A 19,580-nucleotide genomic window follows, 5' to 3' on the forward strand; every position below is an offset into this window, starting at 1 on the left:
TCTGTTACACTCCACTAGCTGTGAATAAGAGAGTTCATCATTTCAGAGCATCTTAGCTAACAGACCCCATAGTTCTTTTTGTAAAGGGGGTAAAAACTATATTTGCTTCATTTTGCAAAAGAGAATTATTTTTGTGAAGACAGATACTAAAAATTCAAGTTAAGATTTCAGTTTTAAAAATTGGAAGCCTGAGACTTTTGGCTTCTAAATAAACTTATCTCTAGTGCTTTCATTTATCGCTCAGAATCATATGTACGTTAGTTTGCATAGCCTCTGCAATGTTAAACTTGACCTCAGAAAAAGGGTTTGTGATAAAATATTGAAAAACCTTATTTTAATTTAAAAGCATAGTCTCTATTTGTCGTATTTTAAACTTCTAACACTGTTTTCCACTTTTGTAGGAGGTATGTGGTATAATTTTAAATAGCTCTCCATGACACACTCACACCTGATTAATCTGTAATTTCTTCCTTTTCCTCCTAAGCTTTCATCTGTCTACCCAGTAAGAACAAAAGTTCTGTTCCCAAGTGATGGGACTACTTTAATCATTCTATTTCAATTACGAATGGCGATGCAAAGTTAAACAAAAGCCTTGCTTAAATAAAAAACTATCTTAAATTATACAATGCTGTCCTCATTTTTACCTGAATTTCATAGTTAGGAAAATTTGCAGTAAGAAGCTTCGGTAGGTCAGGTAAGTCTCCAAAGGATGGGGCTGGCAGGAGCATTCAGCCCTTCTTCTATTGACAGTTGAGGAAATGGAACCTGAGATTGGCGCAAGCACAACTCGGGGACACTCCTCTAGACAGGGACCCTTCACCCTGGGCTCTGGACAGTACAGCCAGGTCCCTGGCAGGCCACACTCCTCAGCCCTGGTCATCTGAGAGCTGAAACATTCAGTAGCATACCCTCAATTCATAGCCTTTGTCTCTCCTAAGAAGTATGTGTAAGAATAAAATTCCTACTGCTTCTTTGATGATCCTAAGTCCAGCTTTGCTCAGTTGGTGGAAAGAACTGACAAATTGATAAGCCATATAAATCAATTCCCTTTCAAGAGTCTTGGGACAGGCTTAGTCATTTTGTAACACAGAAGCTGCATGCTGTCACAGATTCCAAATGAGCTAAACTTCGCCTTTAGCAGGTTGGTCTCAAGAATAAATACCTATGTAAGAAATAAATTTACTCAGTATTCATGTATTCTTGTTTTTCTTACCAGATATCTATATGCCCTTGGACAGAAGGTTTGGAAAAGATGGAAAAAACGTTATTTTGTCCTTGTTCAAGTAAGTTTTTTTTTTTTTCTGTTACACAATGACTCTAAGCCATTCTCAAACTTTTGTGGGGGCTATGTCTATCAATATTCACTCTATTAGAAATTAAGACTGAGAAAAATTTTAAATCGCTTAAAACTAAAAGGAGTTCCTGATGTGGCTTGGCAGGTTAAGAACTCAACTTTGTGAAATTTCAGGTTCAGTCCCTGATTTTGCTTAAGTAGGTTAAGGACCCAAGTTTGCTGCAAGCTGCGATGTAGGGTAGGTCACAGATGCAGCTCGGATCTGGTGTTGCCATGGCCCTAGTGAAGGCCTGCAGCTGCAGCTCCCATTCGACCCCTGGCCCAGAAACTTCCATATGCCATAGGTATGGCCGTAAAAAGAAAAAATATAAAAATAAAAATAGTAAAACCCATTACATGTCAGTGCAAATAGCCTTTTTATTTTAAATAATGATTTTTCAAGCCAAACATTTTAGTGAAATAAGTAGTAGTATGTTATGATTTTGCTCATGTCTTAATGCCTAGCTTAATACAATAAAATGCAGCTGTGTTTTCATATCAGTTATTGCCTTTGTTCTGTTGCAACTCAGATGAAATTTAGCCTTTGGAAAACTCCACTGTACACTCATGAGAGAGTAAATGTGAAAAGGGCAAGGATGTTTGAATGTTGTTGTAAAAGTGGTAGTGACCTCACAAGTCCCCTAAAAGTGTCTTTAGAGGATGCCTAGACCATACCTTGAGAACCACTGCACTGTACTGGTATTTTATAGATAAAACTCAATACACAAAAATGTGCCTTTTTGTAAAAAAATGTGCCATATATTTATCAGTTATTCGCATATATATGTCTTTAAATTACCTTGACTGGTAGTTCTGTGATAGGATTCTGAGTGTAGACAGATATTGGAATACACACTGTGGATGACTGTTTTGTTTTTGAGTAATGGACAGCTTTTGCTCATAGAGTATAATAAAGCAAATCCAAGCCGTGTTATTCCCAATGAATACATATGGGAAGAGAAGCTGTCTTGGGATTCTTAACGTAAAACAGTCTATAAAATCTCATGAATTCCTACCTACACAGTAAGCAAATTTCAATAGGTTAGATCAGACTAACATGGTGAAATTCCAAGGAAGAAAAATTATTTACCATCCGGAAATAAAGCCATCTGTCAATAGCTGGAGAATATTATTTTATTGATGTGCCATCATGGCATGGTAACTTCATGGAAAATGCAAACTTTTAGTGAAAAGTAGTTCCTCCCAACCCCCAGGTAAAAATGTAATTTTTTCTTAGGTAATTAGAACCAGTTTTAAAAAAGATGTGCACACACATTGGCAGTCTTTTTATATAAAACCCAGGCAATTGCTTTGAGGAAGGGCTCTCTGTTGGGGTTTCTGAGTCATCTGTCCTCCAAAAACTACCAATAAGGCATCATCTCTCTTTTCCAGGTTTAATTTATTTACTTTGTCAGGAGAACTTAAATGCATTTACTAGGTGGTTAGAGTGCAGCTCTTTCTGTGCATTTTGATTTTATTCCCAGTAAGAGCTGTCTCACCCACATCTAATTTGAAAAGTTTGTGTTAATGATTTATCTCTACCAAATTTTTCTAAAGCATTCTACTAATTTTTCACAGACGCTGCAGCTTCTTTTTCATAGTCATGATTCATGCATTTATGTAAAAATATATGTTCCTATCCCCTAAGTTCAGGAGCTAGTGTTTTTGGCCTGAACAAAGCCTACTTAATGAACTCTTTTTTTTTTTTTTTGTCTTTTTGCCATTTCTTGGACCGCTCCCGCAGCATGTGGAGGTTCACAGGCTAGGGGTCCAATTAGAGCTGTAGCCACCAGCCTACGCCAGAGCCACAGCAACACGGGATCCAAGCCGCATCTGTGACCTACACCACAGCTCATGGCAATGCTGGATCCTTAACCCACTGAGCAAGGCCAGGGATCAATCCCACAACCTCATGGTTCCTAGTCGGATTTGTTAACCACTGAGCCACGACGGGAACTCCCTTACTGAACTCATAGTAAACATAGAATTTAACTGGTGGAAATGTTATGACAGCACATAAGGATGCAACCCAGTACTTTTGGCAACCCGTGATCATTTTACTGTGTTCATAGTTGTGCCCTTTCCAGAATGTCATAGAGTTGGAATCATGTAGTATGTGATATGCATTTAGGATTTTACCGTGTTTTTTCATGGCTTGAATGCTCACTTCTTTTTAGCACCAAATAACATTCCATTATCTGGATGAACCACAGTGTATTTATCTGTTCACCTGCTGAAGGACAGCTTGGTTGCTTCCAAATATTGGCAATTATGAATCAAACTACTGTACACATTTGTGTGCAGGTTTTTGTGTAGACATAACGTTCCAGCTCCCTAGGGTAAAACTAAGGAGCATGATTGCTGGATCATATTCACTATTTTTTAAAAATGAATCAGAGAGTGTTCATTGTGTAGAGAGAGGTTCAGTGAAGTATCCATAGGCTAAAAGAGTTTCTGATATACTTTTGTCTTAATATGAAAATTAGGCCTTAGTAGATCTGTCTTGAGAGGTCAAAGAGACACCTCATGCCTTTAGTCAAGTAAAGTTCAAGGTGATCCTTTGCTCTGTCCCTTATTTACTGGTGTATGATCGTAAGAATTAAAAGAGCAAAATGTATACTTTGATTTTTACCTCTTAAGAAAGCTTAGAAATGAAAGAAGGATTTTTAATACTTTTAGATCATTAGTTGATATATCTTTAAGGAACATGAACCATCTCTTTAGGGAGCTAGAATGTTCTCTGTGTAACAAATATTTTTAAAAGGCAAAATCCAATTTAAACCAAAGGAGGTAAACCTCTCTACTCCATAATTAAAACTTAGGAAAAATGCCACCAAATTATAATGAATTCAGATTTAGTCTACCTGAGATATTATCTTAAAATTTGAAGACCTATTTAAGCATTGTATCTTTATACAAATGTGTGTACATAACGCACTCACACAGAGAATCCCACACCCGCAAGTACTAAGATTTACATGCTAGTATGCTGGCAACTTTTTGAAAATTTAAATACAAATGTCCTGAGAAGACAAACAGAATATACACACTTCAGCATCAAGCTGGATATATATGGAGGTTCACCAAGAATGACTCATTAGGAGGAACTGGGTAGTTTTTATTAGTGTTTTTAAAGACATCTCTCATTCTGCCAGCACATAACTTGTAGGGCCATACCTGCAGGCTGCATTATTGAAAGGTGAAGGAGTCAATTTCTAGGGAGGACAGTATCCCCCTGCTGTGTCTGCTGCCACCGTGGGCAGAATGGTGCTCCAGTGATAATGTGAATCTCATCACCACTTGTGAGTGTGTATTATATGAGAGCGAGAGAGCTGGCGATCCAGCTATCAGGCCAAGAATTTGTACTCATAAAGATTGATGGAGAGTCAGGTTTGGTCAGCTGCAAAGTCATTGTTCAAGGTGAGCACTCGCGGAGCCCCTGAGGTGAAGAGACTTTTCAAGGACTCTGGTATAAGCATTTAAATCAGAGTTTAAAATGGTAAAATAAATTATTTATCAATATAGGATATTTATTTGACTTCCAAGTAAGAGTATTGTTGGATCCCATTTAGATTCTGTAGCCGGTATAGTTAGAGTATTAAACAGATTTTGTTTGGTTGGTTTCTTTGTTTTCAGGGCTGCTCGTGTGGCGTATGAAAGTTCCCACCCAGCCTAGGAGTTGAATCAGAGCTTCGGCTGCCGACCTACACCACAGCCACAGCAGCGGCAGATCCAAGCCATGTCTGTGACCTACACCACGGCTCATGGCAACACCCGATCCTTAACCTATTGAACAGGGCCAAGGATTGAACCTGCGTCCTCATGGAGACTAGTCGGGTTCTTTTCCACTGAGCCACAATGGGAACCTCTCAATTTTCATGTTTTTTAAAGAGGCTGCATTTTTATTTTCTTATTTTTATTTTTTTGCTTTTTAGGGCCACACCCATGGCATATAGAGGTTCCCAGTCTAGGGGTCAAATCGGAATTACAGCTGCCAGCCTACACCACAGCCACAGCCACGCAGGATCTGAGCCATGTCTGTAACCCACACCAGAGCAACGCCAGATCTTTAACCCCCTGAGTGAGGCCGGGGATCAAATCTGCATCATCATGGATGCTAGTTGGGTTTGTTAACTGCTGAGCCACAAAGGAAACTCCAAGAGGCTGCATTTTTCAAATGAAGGCAAATTTAGGGTCAGGCTAAACTAAAAGAAGAGTTATTTTGAGGAAAATGTTTAAAATCTTACCAAAACTTATGTGTGTTTCTTACTCGTTTTTCTTATGCTTATTCAGTGTTTTAGTATTAAAGGATATCCTTGGTGAGAAGTACTTATGACACTAATATATTTTAGTTCATTATAATAAACCATTTAATAGCTTTAAAATACTATATCTGTATTTATGATTTAAACAAATCGAATTATTTTGTAATTCTCTATTCAGCTAATACCTATTCAAGTAACTCTATGTCCCCAGGTATTTCATATTCCATGGTAGTCCAAAAATTCCTGAAGCCACTCAGCTATTAATAAAATTATTGCTATATTTAATCTAATATTTATTAAGCAAATGTGGCAGGCATTTATTATGTAAACCACATTCTTGCTTTACCTCTCCAGAATAAGTTGTGTTTTAGGGTAGGTATTATTATCCTCATTGCATAGACTAAATTGATGTACAAAGGGGTTATTATATTTTTGCAGAATTATGCAGTTAGTGTGCGATAGACTCAAGTGATCAAATACAGTTCTGTCAGTCTCTAGAGGCCAAGCTCTTTTCCTAAGATTAAATTAATGCACAGGGCTGTAGCTGATCTGAAGATCAACAGATAATCTGAATAATCACTGTGGATCACTCATTTCATGAGGTACAAAACAGTGTTACTACGTTAAAGAAATGGCCAGTCAGTGGTGGCATAAAGAGTCCCATGCTCATGGAGCCCACCTACTCTGTGACACTGCTGAAAACTGAAGTCGATAGACGTCTGTGTTTTGGCCCTGTATCAAAGTGTTCCCTACTCGTTGTCAATGTGTCAGAATCATGACTTGAAGTTGCTGCAAACAACAGCAGGCTACCAAGACATAATGTTAATTACCTATCAGCTGAGTTGGCACAGGCTGTAAACAGCCATGCCACTGAGTAACTGTACCTGCTGCAAACAGGACCACTCTGTTAGTGAGCTGCCATCAAAATGTGCCATCAATTTCAAGAAGTGGCTGCCCCAGCCTATTGATATCTGAAAGATTCAGCACACGTGGAGCTGCGCTGCAGCAGGCTGCTGTCACACATTTGAGAATGTCACTACTGCAGGAAATTACATCATCTAGGTTCAGCCTTAGAACATCAGCTGGTGTTTGCCTGTAGTAATGCAAAGTGAGCAAATATATTGCTGTCAAATAAGGAAAGTCATGGGGTAGTGGCCCACTGGCTTTAGTTAATTTTTTTTTTTTTTATAGCTTCACTTACAGCATATGGAAGTTCCCAGGCCAGGGGTCAAATGGGAGCTGCAGCTGCTGGCCACAGCCACAGCAGCACCAGATCCAGGCTGTATCTATGACCGCCACCACAGGTTGTGGCAATACCAGATCCTTAATCCACTGAGCGAGGCCAGGAATCAAATCTGCATCCTCATGAATGCTGTTTTGGGTCCTTAACCCGCTGAGCCACAATGGGCACTCCTGGCTTTATGTTTTAAATTGATTTAAAATTTACAAACCCAAGACATGGTCAGTATAGAATAAAATCAGGGAGTTCCCATGATGGCTCAGTGGTTAACGAACCCGACTAGGAACCATGAAGTTGCGGGTTCGATCCCTGGCCTTGCTCAGTGGGTTAAGGATCTGGCGTTGCTGTGAGCTGTGGTGTAGGTCACAGATGAGGCGTGGATCCCATGTTGCTGTGGCTCTAGCGTAGGCTGGTGGCTACAGCTCTGATTCAACCCCTAGCCTGGGAACCTCCATATGCCATGGGAGTGGCCCAAGAAATGGCAAAAAGACAAAAAAAAAAAGAATAAAATCAGACCCTACACAAGTATTTATGGCAGTAAGTGAAAGGCCCCCATCAATACTTCTACCAGCATTGCCAGTTTATTCCAGTCTCTATCCCCAAACAGCCAAGTAACCATTGCTAGTAGTTTGACCTTCTAAACTTGTATCAGTTTAATCCATCCTCAATAGAATCATCCCATATATAAATTAGTTTGTGAATTGTTTGGATCCTCTTTAAAATTACATCACAGACAAGTTGCCATGTCAATATATAAAAATCCACTTTATTTTTTTAATGGATTGAATTCCATAATGTAGATGAAGATAATTTATGTAACAGATCTCCCTTTTTGGACATTTAAATTCCTTTTGTTTTTTTATGAAATCAACAAGCAATGCTGGAATTAGTATATATGCAATTCTTGCATATTTATCTTTGGATGTATGTAGGAGTATTCTTATAAAAAACAAAATTTCTGGACCAAAGGGCACAAGATACCTATGATATGCAGTAAGATTTATAAAGCTCTAGATGACTCATAAACACTTAATATTCACCAAAACTTTGTGGGGTTCTGTCTTTTTTTGTAGTTAAAGGTCATTATGGGTCAAGTTGCATTGTATTATTTTATCTTTCAAAACGCACATAAGAAAAAAATTGAAAATTCTTTTGTTGAGCTTATTTGGAAAAAAAATCTCAGAGGAAAAGAGTTTTTTCTTCTAAGTTTCATCTTTTACATAACTTCTGCTTTGTGCTCTTTGAATTTTCCGTAGCCCAGAATCAAGGAAATGGCCATGTTGATTTATACAATTTACCCTTGGTCGTTAACAAGCTTACTACGTTTACTCTTCAAAAGAGTTCTAAAAGACCTGAAAAGGATTGTGTTTCAAGATCTGATGTTAAACAAGAGACAGTGGAATGAGAGTAGGGCTAGATTTGGTAAAGAAAATCTCATACGGGTCAGGAAGTGATCCTGATGCAAAAATTCTTCTTTTACATGCACCCTGTCTTCCCTTAAAATGTGTTATTTTCATGTTTAGATTGCAGAGAAATGTCTGTGTCTCCTTTATACCTCACCCCTACCTGCAAGAGTAGAGGACCTATGAATGAGAAATGTACATTCAATTTTAATGGGCTTAATTTTTAAAAATTGTTTCATGAGACTCAGTTTAAACATGCTGTATGTGTGTATCTTTATGTGTATGTGTGCATTCATATGCGTATATATCTTTACACGTACGTGTGCAGTGTTCTGTTCACGGTAAAGACTTGGTAAGTGTAAACTAAATGAATATCTCCTTTCATTTGAGTTCCTTCTCAAACCTCTGTATGGAACATAAAATTGACTTATATTTGAGCATACTTGAACCAAAACCTTGATGTTGTCTTTGATCCCTCTTTTGTCATTAGCCCCATGTCAGTCAGAAAATACTATTTCATCTGCAGCCAGAACAGTATCCCGCTTGCATTCAATTCTCTCCATCTTCTCTGCCACCATTCTACTTGAAACCACTATTATCTTCATGTGGACTTTTGCAATAGAATCCCAGCTGTTTTTTCTGCTTCAGCTTTCCACCAGTCTCCTTACAATCCATTCTTCACATTGCCAGAATAATCTATTTGAAGCATAACTCCAATTTTGCCAATTTTCTGCTTAAATCCTTCCCTGACTTCCCAGTACTCTTAGAATAACTTCTGACCATCACCTGGAGAAGGTCCTGCATATTGTGCATGTTGTGGCCTCTGGCTTCCTCTTTGATGAGTCCCTGCCTGTCACTGAGCAGCACCTTGACCTGTAATGCCCTGCTCCCAGATTAATCACAGTGCCAAGAATTGGAGTTTTAACACCTCCAGCTCACCAGCCCCCTCTCTCCAATAAATATATAATAATCTGAGTTTATTTTTGAAGTGTTACTTCTATGCAGATGTGCCTTTGAATTAAGTCCCCCTACCTTTCTACCACTCATTTGTTTCTCGGCTACCCCTAAAGTCAGCTAAAGAAATTCGGAACATTCATTCTACTGCTTACGTTTTCCCTGTGACTGGCGTGTTCTACCTGCCCATTTAGGTATCAGGTCAGATGTCACCTTAATTAGGTCAGAAAAGACTCAATCTGAAGTGACTCCCTGTTTTGTATTTTTCAGAGCATTTTATTTCTAACCAAAGTTGTCATTTTTATTTATGTATTTTTAAGTTTCTCTTTACCCCTTCTAGAATATGTGCTCCTGGAAAATAAGGATCTTGTCTGTCTTATAAGCTACTGTGAGTAGAAACTACCTAAATATGTGTTAAATAAGTGAATAAGTGTTCATTGCTCTGAGTATTGTTTTAAAAAGACTGCCTTTCTTTTTTATACACTGATTTGCTAAGTCTTTTATGTGCCATTTGGTCAAAACACTAAATATATATTCCTTTCAAATCCATCATGATCTTGAAGATATATTCATTTTTCTTGATTAAGCGCTGGGTTTTTTTTTTTTTTTTTAATAACTCTAGCAGCACCTTTGGCCTCTGCCAAGAACATTTCCAGCTAAGGATTTTTTAAGCCTTAATCTCTACTGAAATTAGATGGTGGCAGTTGCTAAGCTGCCAGCTGTTAACATGATCCCTGCAGTCAGAGTACAACATACAAACCTGAAAGCTGTGGTCTGAGAACTCATCAGTGGCCCCTACACGTGTGGACAGGACAGGTGCTGAACAGGTTGGCAGTCGCAAGTAAACTGGGAGGTTTCCTGGAGCAGATGCAGGTGCCTTGTGGGACCTCAGCAACTGAAGGTGCCCCGTTGGAGGTAGTGATGCCAAGACCTGATTTAAATCTGTCCTCAGATTAAAGTCAGTTTGTATCTCCCAATTCTCAACAAATCCATTCTGTATGGAGATATTAAGAGTGGATTGGGTTAAGAATATTGGATTTTTATCACTGCTATGTCTTTGTACTGACTGGATTTTCCCTTGCAATGTAGTATAAGATTATACCTAAGCTTATAAATGAAAACAAATACTAGATCAGAATAGGTCAGACCACCTGTTCCTGTCTAATTCCCTGCCATGTAGAGATGAGGCAGAGTGGAGGCTGTAAGACTGCCTCCATCTGGAAGCACGGGGAGCCTAGTGAACCCATGGCCCCTGTGTTGTATCTTTGAGCAGCATATTTTAACTGTTAGTGCCGCCTGATAATGACAGTTCTTTCAGAGTGCAGCTTTTCCAGATGACCCTCAGTCTAGATAATGGCTAGCAAACCAATTGCTACAAGTTGCTTCAAGGATTCACTTGAATTTATACCAGAGGAGTTCCCATGGCACAGTGGTTAACGAACCCGACTAGGAACCATGAGGTTGCGGGTTTGATCCCTGGCCTTGCTCAGTGGGTTAAGGATCCGGAGTTTCTGTGAGCTGTGGTGTAGGTCTCAGACACAGCTCAGATCTGGCATTGCTGTGGCTCTGGTGTAGGTCCATAGCTACAGCTCCAATTAGACCCCTAGCCTGGGAACCTCCACATACCACAAGTGCAGTCCTCGAAAAGACAGACACACACAAAAAAAAATCATAAAATGCAACATCAGACATAGAGAACAGACTTGTAGTTGCCGGGGGTGGGGGGGGTCGGGGGGAGTAGCATGGACCGGGAGATTGGGGTTAGTAGATGCAAACTGTTACATTTGGAGTGGATAAGCAGTGAGGTCCTACTGTACAGCACACGGAACTATATCCATTCTCTTGGGATAGACCATGATGGGAGATAATTTAAGAAAGGGAGTGTGTGTGTGTGTGTGTGTGTGTGTGTATGTATACACGACTGGGTCAGTTTGCTCTACAGCGGAAATTGGCACAACATTATATATCAACTATACTTTAAAAATAAATAAAAAAAATTTTTAAAGTTTAAATGCATCATTTTATGGAAATAGAATCAGGAGCCAGAGAGTCAAAAGGATGGTGTTGGTAGTTAGTTGCTTCCTGAGCCAAAGTATTTGAAAGCCAGACTGCACTATTTTCCGTTGTCCCTTGGGTCAGATTTCTTAATTGTCAATAACAGCTTGGTTAGACGTTGGTATTTTGTTACTCTTCCATCTGTACTCTTCATTAGAAGTCTGGGCCCAATTATCTATGCTAGACTCCAGGTCTCTTTTGAGATATTATAATAAATATTTTTTAAAATACAAAATAAAACATATTTCATACTTTATCGTTAAAAATCACCATGGCTTGGGAAAGTAGATGATTTCTGTAACAGCTGGATGGTTTTTTGCTTGGGGTTTTTATTTAGGATCTCTAAAGATTTTAGAATTAGTACATCATTGCATTAGTACATCATTGCATGTAAAAGACAAGTAGCCTTTTGATAGTTTTTAAAGCTAGATCTTAAGTGGCTAGGCAGATTTTTAGCATTTCAGGTGCATTATGCCTATCAAGTCTGGACTCTTTAATGCATGGCAACATGAACGTAATTTACGGAAAGAGCTTTAGAGATTAATCTTTTTTAAGAGAATAATTTTTAAAATACCCATTGAAGTATATATTCAAGATAATGTCCATTAGAAATGGAGGCAGTAATATCTAAAACTGTATTTAGAGGCATCTCCACTTTTTCTTCTCTTCCTCCGTTTCTTGCCCATTTACCTATTTGTTCAACAAGTATCTTCAGCAACATAGTCACTATATCCTTAATGAAAAGAAACAACCCATGAGACTGGGGAGAAGTAGAAGGATCAAGAGGGACAGAAGCAATTGAGGCTGGGAAGCAGAAAGCTGGGACCTAGTGGTCGCCAGTCCTTGCCAGTCCTTGGTCATTCCAAGCTGCATCTCTAACCCAAATGAAATGACTGTAGAAAGACACCAGAGAGGTAGAGGAGGAAGATGGGGATGGTTCTCTGACAATGGGCTTGATTTATTGAGTGACTAACATGTAACAGGCAAGCTTGGGGCTGGGTGCCCTTTGTCACTTATCTCCAGTTTCCTCAGAGCCACGTAACATGCATTGTTGTCTCTGCTCTTCCGAATATCAAGCTGAGCTCCACAGCGGTTAAGGTGATCTGTCCAAGGTCTTGCCAAAGATAAGTTGGAAAGAATAAGCAGTAGAGGGGGATGGGAAAGTGGGACTTCAACCCACGTGTTAAAGCTGGCTTATCCCACGTCACTTGCAATTAAAGTATCTTAATACGACTGTCTTCAGAGAGCCCCTTTTTTGGCCACTTATCAAAACTAGACTCCCTTCAATGGCATACTCTACTCTGCTTTATTTTTCTTCAAAACAATTCACCACCCCAAGCTGTTGTAGGTATTTCTATTTATTTGTAATTTGGCCTTTTCCATCTCACTGTATGAGATCAATTTTGTTTTTTGATTTTTTTTATTTTTGATTCTGATGCTAGGGATATTGTTGTATCATCAAGGCCTAGAAAAATCCACTGTAGATACCCAATAAATATTTGTTGAATAAATGAATAATGGGGAAACTACTTATAAGAACATGGAAGAAGATAACGAAAATTGTAGCTATACATGAAACTATAGTTAGTTGTTTACCATTCCAACTAGTAGCCAATGAAAGACTAATTCTCATATCTCTAAAAATCGTGAAGGGCCAGATATGTCTTCCTTGAAAAAGACCAGGTAGAAAGAGGCACTCACATCATTCATCAAACTGTTTACTGGTATGTCATTTAAGTTAATTTTTTACAACTATAGATCATTGTAAACTTTTCATAAGTTTAATTGCAATGGATGTGGTTTCTAAAAACCGTTAAATCAATCATAAACATGCTCAATAGAATTTAAATACTGTTGTGATTCTTTTACCTCTATAGTTATTGCAAAAATGTTAGGTTTTTCTCCTTGAATTCTTTTTCTAATTTTTATTTTTTGTATTATATTTGATTTACACTGTTCTGTCAATTTCTACGGAACAGCAAAGTGACCCATTCACACACACACATATATATATATATACACATTCTTTTTCTCACATTATCCTCATCATGTTCCATCACAAGGAACTAGATGTAGTTCCCTGTGCTATACAGCCGGCTCTCATTGCTTATCCACTCCAAATGCAATAGTCTGCATGTATTAACCCCAGACTCCCAGACATCCCACTCCATCCCCCTTCATCCCCCTTCCCCTTGACAACCATAAGTCTGTCCTTGAATTCTTAATTCCATGGCTTTTCCCCCACAGAATTTTATTCGTAGGAAATAAGTATACATCAAAATCTTCATGATCACTCTCTTGTCTGCTGCAATTAAAACTTGGATTTAAAAGAAAAAAAAAAAAACCTTCCTGTGTTGAAGTCCTAACCCACGAGTACCTCAGAATGTAACCTTATTTGAAGATCCAAAATTGTTATGTGTAATTAAGATGAAATCATACTTGAGAATAGTGCGCCCCTAATCCAGTATGAGTTGTGTCCTTATAAATAAAGGGAGTTTGGGAGCAGACATGCATACAAGGAGAATGCCAGGTGAAGATGAAGGCAGAGATGGATATGATACTTCCACAGCCAAGAGATGCCAAAAATTGCCAGCAACCCGCTACAAGTGAAGGGAGAAAAAGGGAACAGATTATCCCTCGCAGCCCTTAGAAGGGACCTACCTGCAGACACTTCAATATTAAACTCATAGCCTCCAGCACTGCCGAACATTAAATTTCTCTTGTTTAAGCCAAAATAAAGATCCAGAGAACAGAGATTTTAGATATAAAGAATAACACAGGAAGGCCAACAAGCCCCTTTCCCTAAAGAATTTTGATCATTAGCTTTTTTATTGTAAACACCCATAATTATTTCCCCTTGTCCCTCTGAACAAACCAAGTCAGTCAAACTACCTCACCTGAAGAAAATAAAACAGTCAAAAGGAAGCAGATAGACAAAACCTCCTGTAACTGGAAGGCTCTAAGTATTAAAGATTTATATTAAGGTATAATTGCAATTATAAGTAGCACACAGCTGACACATTTTGAAGAACAATTATTAAAGTTAAATTTTCTTGGAAATGCCTGTCTTAAAGAGCAGGATATGGTTTCCCTTCCAATCTATCTGTGAATGGATCTTTATTCTATAATGAGAAAGGGTTTCGTGTTCATTCCTTTCTTGTTTATATAATTTTTGAAAGATGTAAGCACGAGGAAGCCTGGCTCACTTAAATAAGTAGAGGGAAACAGAACCTTTGTCACAGTAGTAGTATTCAGCATCTCAAAAAAAAAAAAATCCAAGTTATATGGCCCAAATGCATAGTGATATATCTTCTTCTTTTTAATATTTGGTCATTTTACAACGATCTTTCCATCATCTTGCTAAAAGCAAATCTTTCTGAATATTTTGTTTTGCTTCTGAGTGTAAAGAATCATACAGTTGCAGCATGAATACCTATCAAAACTTCACCACATAAATGCCTGCTGGAGAATGGAAATTGGATTAGAGAGAACTGTTCATTTCTACTTGCTCTTGAGATTGAAGAGGGGGATTGTGACCATACTCCAGTGAGAGACTTCAGGGAATCAATGAGGATTTCCTATCATTTAGAAAATATCAGGCCTTGAAAATCACTGTTCAATGACATGAAAGGGAGGAGAGGGGCTGATGGAGACCTATGAAGAGATTCTATCGTATCGAAACCAAATATATTTTATGTTTTAAATTGCTGAGGAATGGGCTCTATTAAAAAGTGTGTGCAAATGAGATGAATTGACAGGTTAACAAAAGAGGTCTAGTAGAAATCAGAAGGCAGTAAAAGTGCAGCTAATTGATGTGTACATTTTAGGCAGTAATGCAGACAACAAACACCGTATAAAATGCAATCAGTTCTGTAGAAGACGATGGAGAAGCTCTGAATGTCCGAAATGAAAACTATGCACAATGGCAAATACTAAGGAAAGAAAGCAAATATCCAGTATAACAAAAGTCTCTGCTTTTCTCTGATATTTAAATTATCCTGGGGGTAAACAGACTTCTCACATTTCAGGAAATTTAGTGAGAGGAGATCTTTGTCCAAACGTTTCTTTCAAAATACTTTTTCAATTAAAGATGCACATGTTACCTGAGATACCTCCTTAACACTCAGCCACAAAATCAGTAGAGTTATGTATCTACACATTGTGTGACTTGAGGATTTAGTAGACATCCAAGAAGTTGTTCATGAATAAAAGTACTGGAAAAAAATAGTGTAATACAGGTGGAGATTCAGAAAACAGACAATTCACCCTCCTGAAAATTTTGAAAGAATTCCTGATACTTGAAAGGGGAATGAGTATAGTACCTCAGAAGTATCAACCTTAAAATACAGAAGAGTTAAAGCATGTAATGATGAAACAGAGCTAAATCTAAATTGCTATTATAAAGTATTTTGACTCATGAATATGAAAAAAATCCTGAAGTAAGTTAGAGGCATATGAAATAAGTGATTTTGACAACATGTGAAACCTGAACTCCAGACTTTGTGAAAATTAATGGGGAGATAAAATTATGCTACATTTCTCAAGTTATATACAGGACAGTAAAAAATGATTTATCTTTCAGTAAATAGAGAAAATACAGGGTCGGTTATGTTTTTGAAAAATTTTAGTAGTGTAGGTTAAAAACGGGATGCCAGGGAAATTTTAGTAACCATATAATGGAACACAGTAGAATGTGTGTATATGTATGTATATGTGATTTTTTACTATACATGAGTTAAATGGACCTATTAACAGATTCTCAGAATGGGATAAAAACCAAAATTCACGTGTGACATATACCACAAACAAAAGGCAAAAACACGGAAACTAGGATGGCAGTATTAAAATCACATCAAGGAGTTCCTGTTGTGGCACAGCGGAAACGAATCCGACCAGGAACCATGAGGTTGCGGGTTTGATCCCTGGCCTCGCTCAGTGGGTTGAGGATCCAGCGTTGCTGTGAGCTGTGGCGTAGGTCGCAGATGCGACTAAGATCCTGCGTTGCTGTGGCTCTGGTGTAGGCTGGCACCTACAGCTCCGATTCGACCCCTAGCCTGGGAACCTCCATATTCCACAGGTGCGGCCCTCAAAAGACAAAAACAAATCAGATCAAGTAAAATTCAAGAGAAGTGTTACATATATAAAAGGATTATAATTTTATATTAAAGATATAATAAACAATTCGTATAAAACAAATTATTAAATGTGAGAGAAGATAAATGGATAATGCCTTAACTGGCTTGCTCTTCAGTTCACTTTTTTTTTTTTTCTCTCCTACACCCTCAGTAGCCTTTGCTCACAGATTCTTATAGATATCTCAGGAAATATCTTACTGCTATCTTAAATAATATCTTTGCCAGAAATTAAGAGGCAATTGGCTTGTTATTTGGGGATACTTTTTGTTTCAGAATGTGAATTATAATGTGGTACATTGGAAGGAATATTCTACTGGATTAAAGAGACTTATGTTCTAGATTCAAAATGACCGTTTCCTTCTGGGTGACCTTGAGAAAGTCAATTTCCACATCTTCTCAATGGTCCAGAATCCTCGTCTCTATACCAGCATGTTTCAGAGAATAATCTTGTGTGTTCTTTTCAGTGAAGCTTAGCTCTGGGAGTAACTGTGTGTGATTTAGTGAGACTTGAGTCATCTGGATGTCGTAATCCCTAGTTTCCAGTGTATCCTCTTAAAATCCTGAGCACATAATCAACATCTGTAATGCTAGCAAAGGTGACAATATTTCATCCCATTGGCTAATTTTTACTGGTTAAATAAATACTTTGCAGAGCGTTAAAACAATACTATCAAAAAGTAAATCTATAATGTTGAGAAGTTCAAACCCATGTGCATTATTATATGTGTCTAACATATGTATAAGTAAGATATGGGATTCAGAATGGAATTATACATTTTATTATGTTTCACAGTTTTGAAATTGCTTATTGTCTTTTACTGGTCAACTTTCAATTTACAATGCATTCTATTTTCAGTTTGCAATGAATTCCATTATTTTGGTCTTGTCTTTTTCTCTATATAAAAAATAGAATGATCTCATTGCTTACATGAATCAGATGTCTTTGAGAAGGTAAGAATTTATTTTTAATAGGAATAACCATTCCGTAATTATTTTCCCAAGTTATATTTTGACTTATTGTTTCATTTTGTTTTTCCTGCATCATCTTAGCATTTTAATGGCTTTCTGACTGATCACGTTGTAGCTGTGTGGGTTTTGGTTTTCTTGGTTTGGTTTTTGGTTTTGGGTTTTTTTTTTTTGGCTTTTTATGGCTGCACCTGAGGCACATGGAGGTTTACAGGCTAGGGGTAGAATCAGAGCTGTAGCCACCAGCCTATACCACAGCCACAGCAATGTGGGATCCGAGCTGTGTCTGCAACCTATACTACAGCTCGCGACGCTGGATCCTTAACCTACTGAGTAAGGCCAAGGATTGAACCTGTGTCCTCACAGATGCTAGTCAGATTCATTAACCACTGAGCCATGACAGGAAAAATCCAGGAGCTGTGTGTTTTGAAGGAGTAAGACCTGGTGCCCCGCATGGCTCTCACAGCTGTGCCCATCACATAAAAGGTGCACAAGACAGGCTCGTTGGACAAAGGAGTGAATTTGGCTTCGTGTGTATTGTTTCCTAAACCTATTTAGTGGAGTGTTTAGCATTTTAAAACACAATTATTGCTTGTATCGCAAGTGGAAGAGGACTCATTTAAGAGTACAAGCCAGGTAATTTGGGCTGCTAGACTCTTTTTAAAAAAACAAGATGAGCATGTGATTTGTATTTTTAATAGCTTTTCAAATGTGGCTCAGTAGAGAATTGAAATGAGCTGAATTTCATGGAGAAATTAAAAGGCAGGGAGTGTACAGCAGGCAGCATAGAAGCCACAGAGGCAAAACCAAGGGAAAACACAGAGGAAATGCAGCTAGAAAGGTAAAGAGGACAAGTGTGTCAGGGTCTTGGAAGGAGTAGAGTTTTCCTAGAAAAAGAAACAGAAAATGAGATTTTCAAGGTGAAGGTAGTGTAGTTCCCATTGTGGTTCACCGGTAACGAACCTGACTAGTATCCATGAGAATGCAGGTTTGATGCCTGGCCGCTCTCTGGATTAAGGATCCAGCGACGCTATGAGCAGCAGGGTAGGTCACAGACATGGCTCAGATCTGGTGTGGCTGTGGTCTAGGCTTGCAGCTGCAGCTCCAATTCCACCCCTAGCCTAGAAACTTTCATATGCTGCACCTGCAGCCCTAAGAAGCACAAAATAAATAAATAAATAAAAATTTAAAAAGGCGAAGGTAGTAATTTCCTGTTTGGGAGTTTAGGTGGAGAAGTGAATAAAAGCAGGCAAGTCTTGCTGGATAGTCTGTCTGGAGCACCAGACCTAGTACCTACCCCAGCCAGTAAACGCTGGCGATTGTCGCTAGCCTGCAAGGAAGGCAGACCTTCTGGGCTTTTCATCTCTCTCCCAGCAGGTTCCAGACTGTTCTTGTGGTGATGCGTCAGGAGACTTTTGGTCAGGTTTTTAAGATTCTCCAAAAGAAAGAAGTGGAAAACAGGAAGGATGTGCTTAATAATCTATTTCTATTCTAATAATAGTTGATCACAAAACAATTTCTTTGTAGTAGTCTCTGGTGTCTAATAATTTTTTCTCATTATAAGAAAAATTGGAGCATACATTTGATTTTATATACTAACCATCATAGTTTTGTTTTTTTTTTCTGGAATGTGGTGAAAAGGACCTGTGTAGTCTCTCTCTTGCATATAAAAGTTAATCCCACTGTTCAGAAACTCCATAAAACAAAATTAGAATCGAAAGATTAGCCAAAGGGTTTAAATTGGTGGTCTTGGCTAGTCCTAAAAATAATACTAAGAATTCTTTTATGGCAAACATCTAGAAATGAAAACATATAATACAAGTCTTTTTAAATACATAACTGCAAGAAGAAAGGAAAACCTCAGGGACCAAATAGTAAAGCTTGTAAGTTGACATTGTAGCTGCACTGGGGCTGGAGTGTGGACAAAGGGTGATTGATGTTGCCTGGTCAGGGGCTGGGAGTTTCATTGTTCATGCACAAAAAAAAAAAAAGAAAGTAAGCACACTCTGAGGCGTTCTTAAAATGGGAATTTAGAACAGAGACTTTCTCATAAAGAACTTAAAAAAGCTAGATTTCAGCGAAATGGTGGACTAGAAAAAAGCCTGCCCTCAGGCTGGTAAATTTATGTTTGGCCTTAGGCCCTGAATGTGGAGTAAAATAGATTCCTAAGAATGTAACTGTGAGTCTTTGCTCAGAGTGTTGGAAGCTCTAATTTATGTTATGCAAATA

At 38.3% G+C, this 19,580-nt stretch overlaps 1 protein-coding gene across 4 annotated transcripts in view; it reads left to right on the plus strand.

The window, feature by feature from the left end:
* CADPS2 (calcium dependent secretion activator 2) overlaps window positions 1-19,580 on the plus strand; it is a 492,759-nt gene that overhangs the window by 305,942 nt on the left and 167,237 nt on the right. For all 4 annotated transcript variants that reach the window (XM_047763023.1, XM_047763025.1, XM_047763026.1 and 1 more), the window contains exon 9: window positions 1,217-1,283. In XM_047763023.1, coding sequence (XP_047618979.1) covers window positions 1,217-1,283 — 67 coding nt within the window. The remainder of the gene's footprint in view (window positions 1-1,216; window positions 1,284-19,580) is intronic.

Source organism: Phacochoerus africanus, chromosome 16 (genome assembly GCF_016906955.1).
Source record: "Phacochoerus africanus isolate WHEZ1 chromosome 16, ROS_Pafr_v1, whole genome shotgun sequence".
In the NCBI taxonomy this organism is placed as follows: Eukaryota; Metazoa; Chordata; class Mammalia; order Artiodactyla; family Suidae; genus Phacochoerus; species Phacochoerus africanus.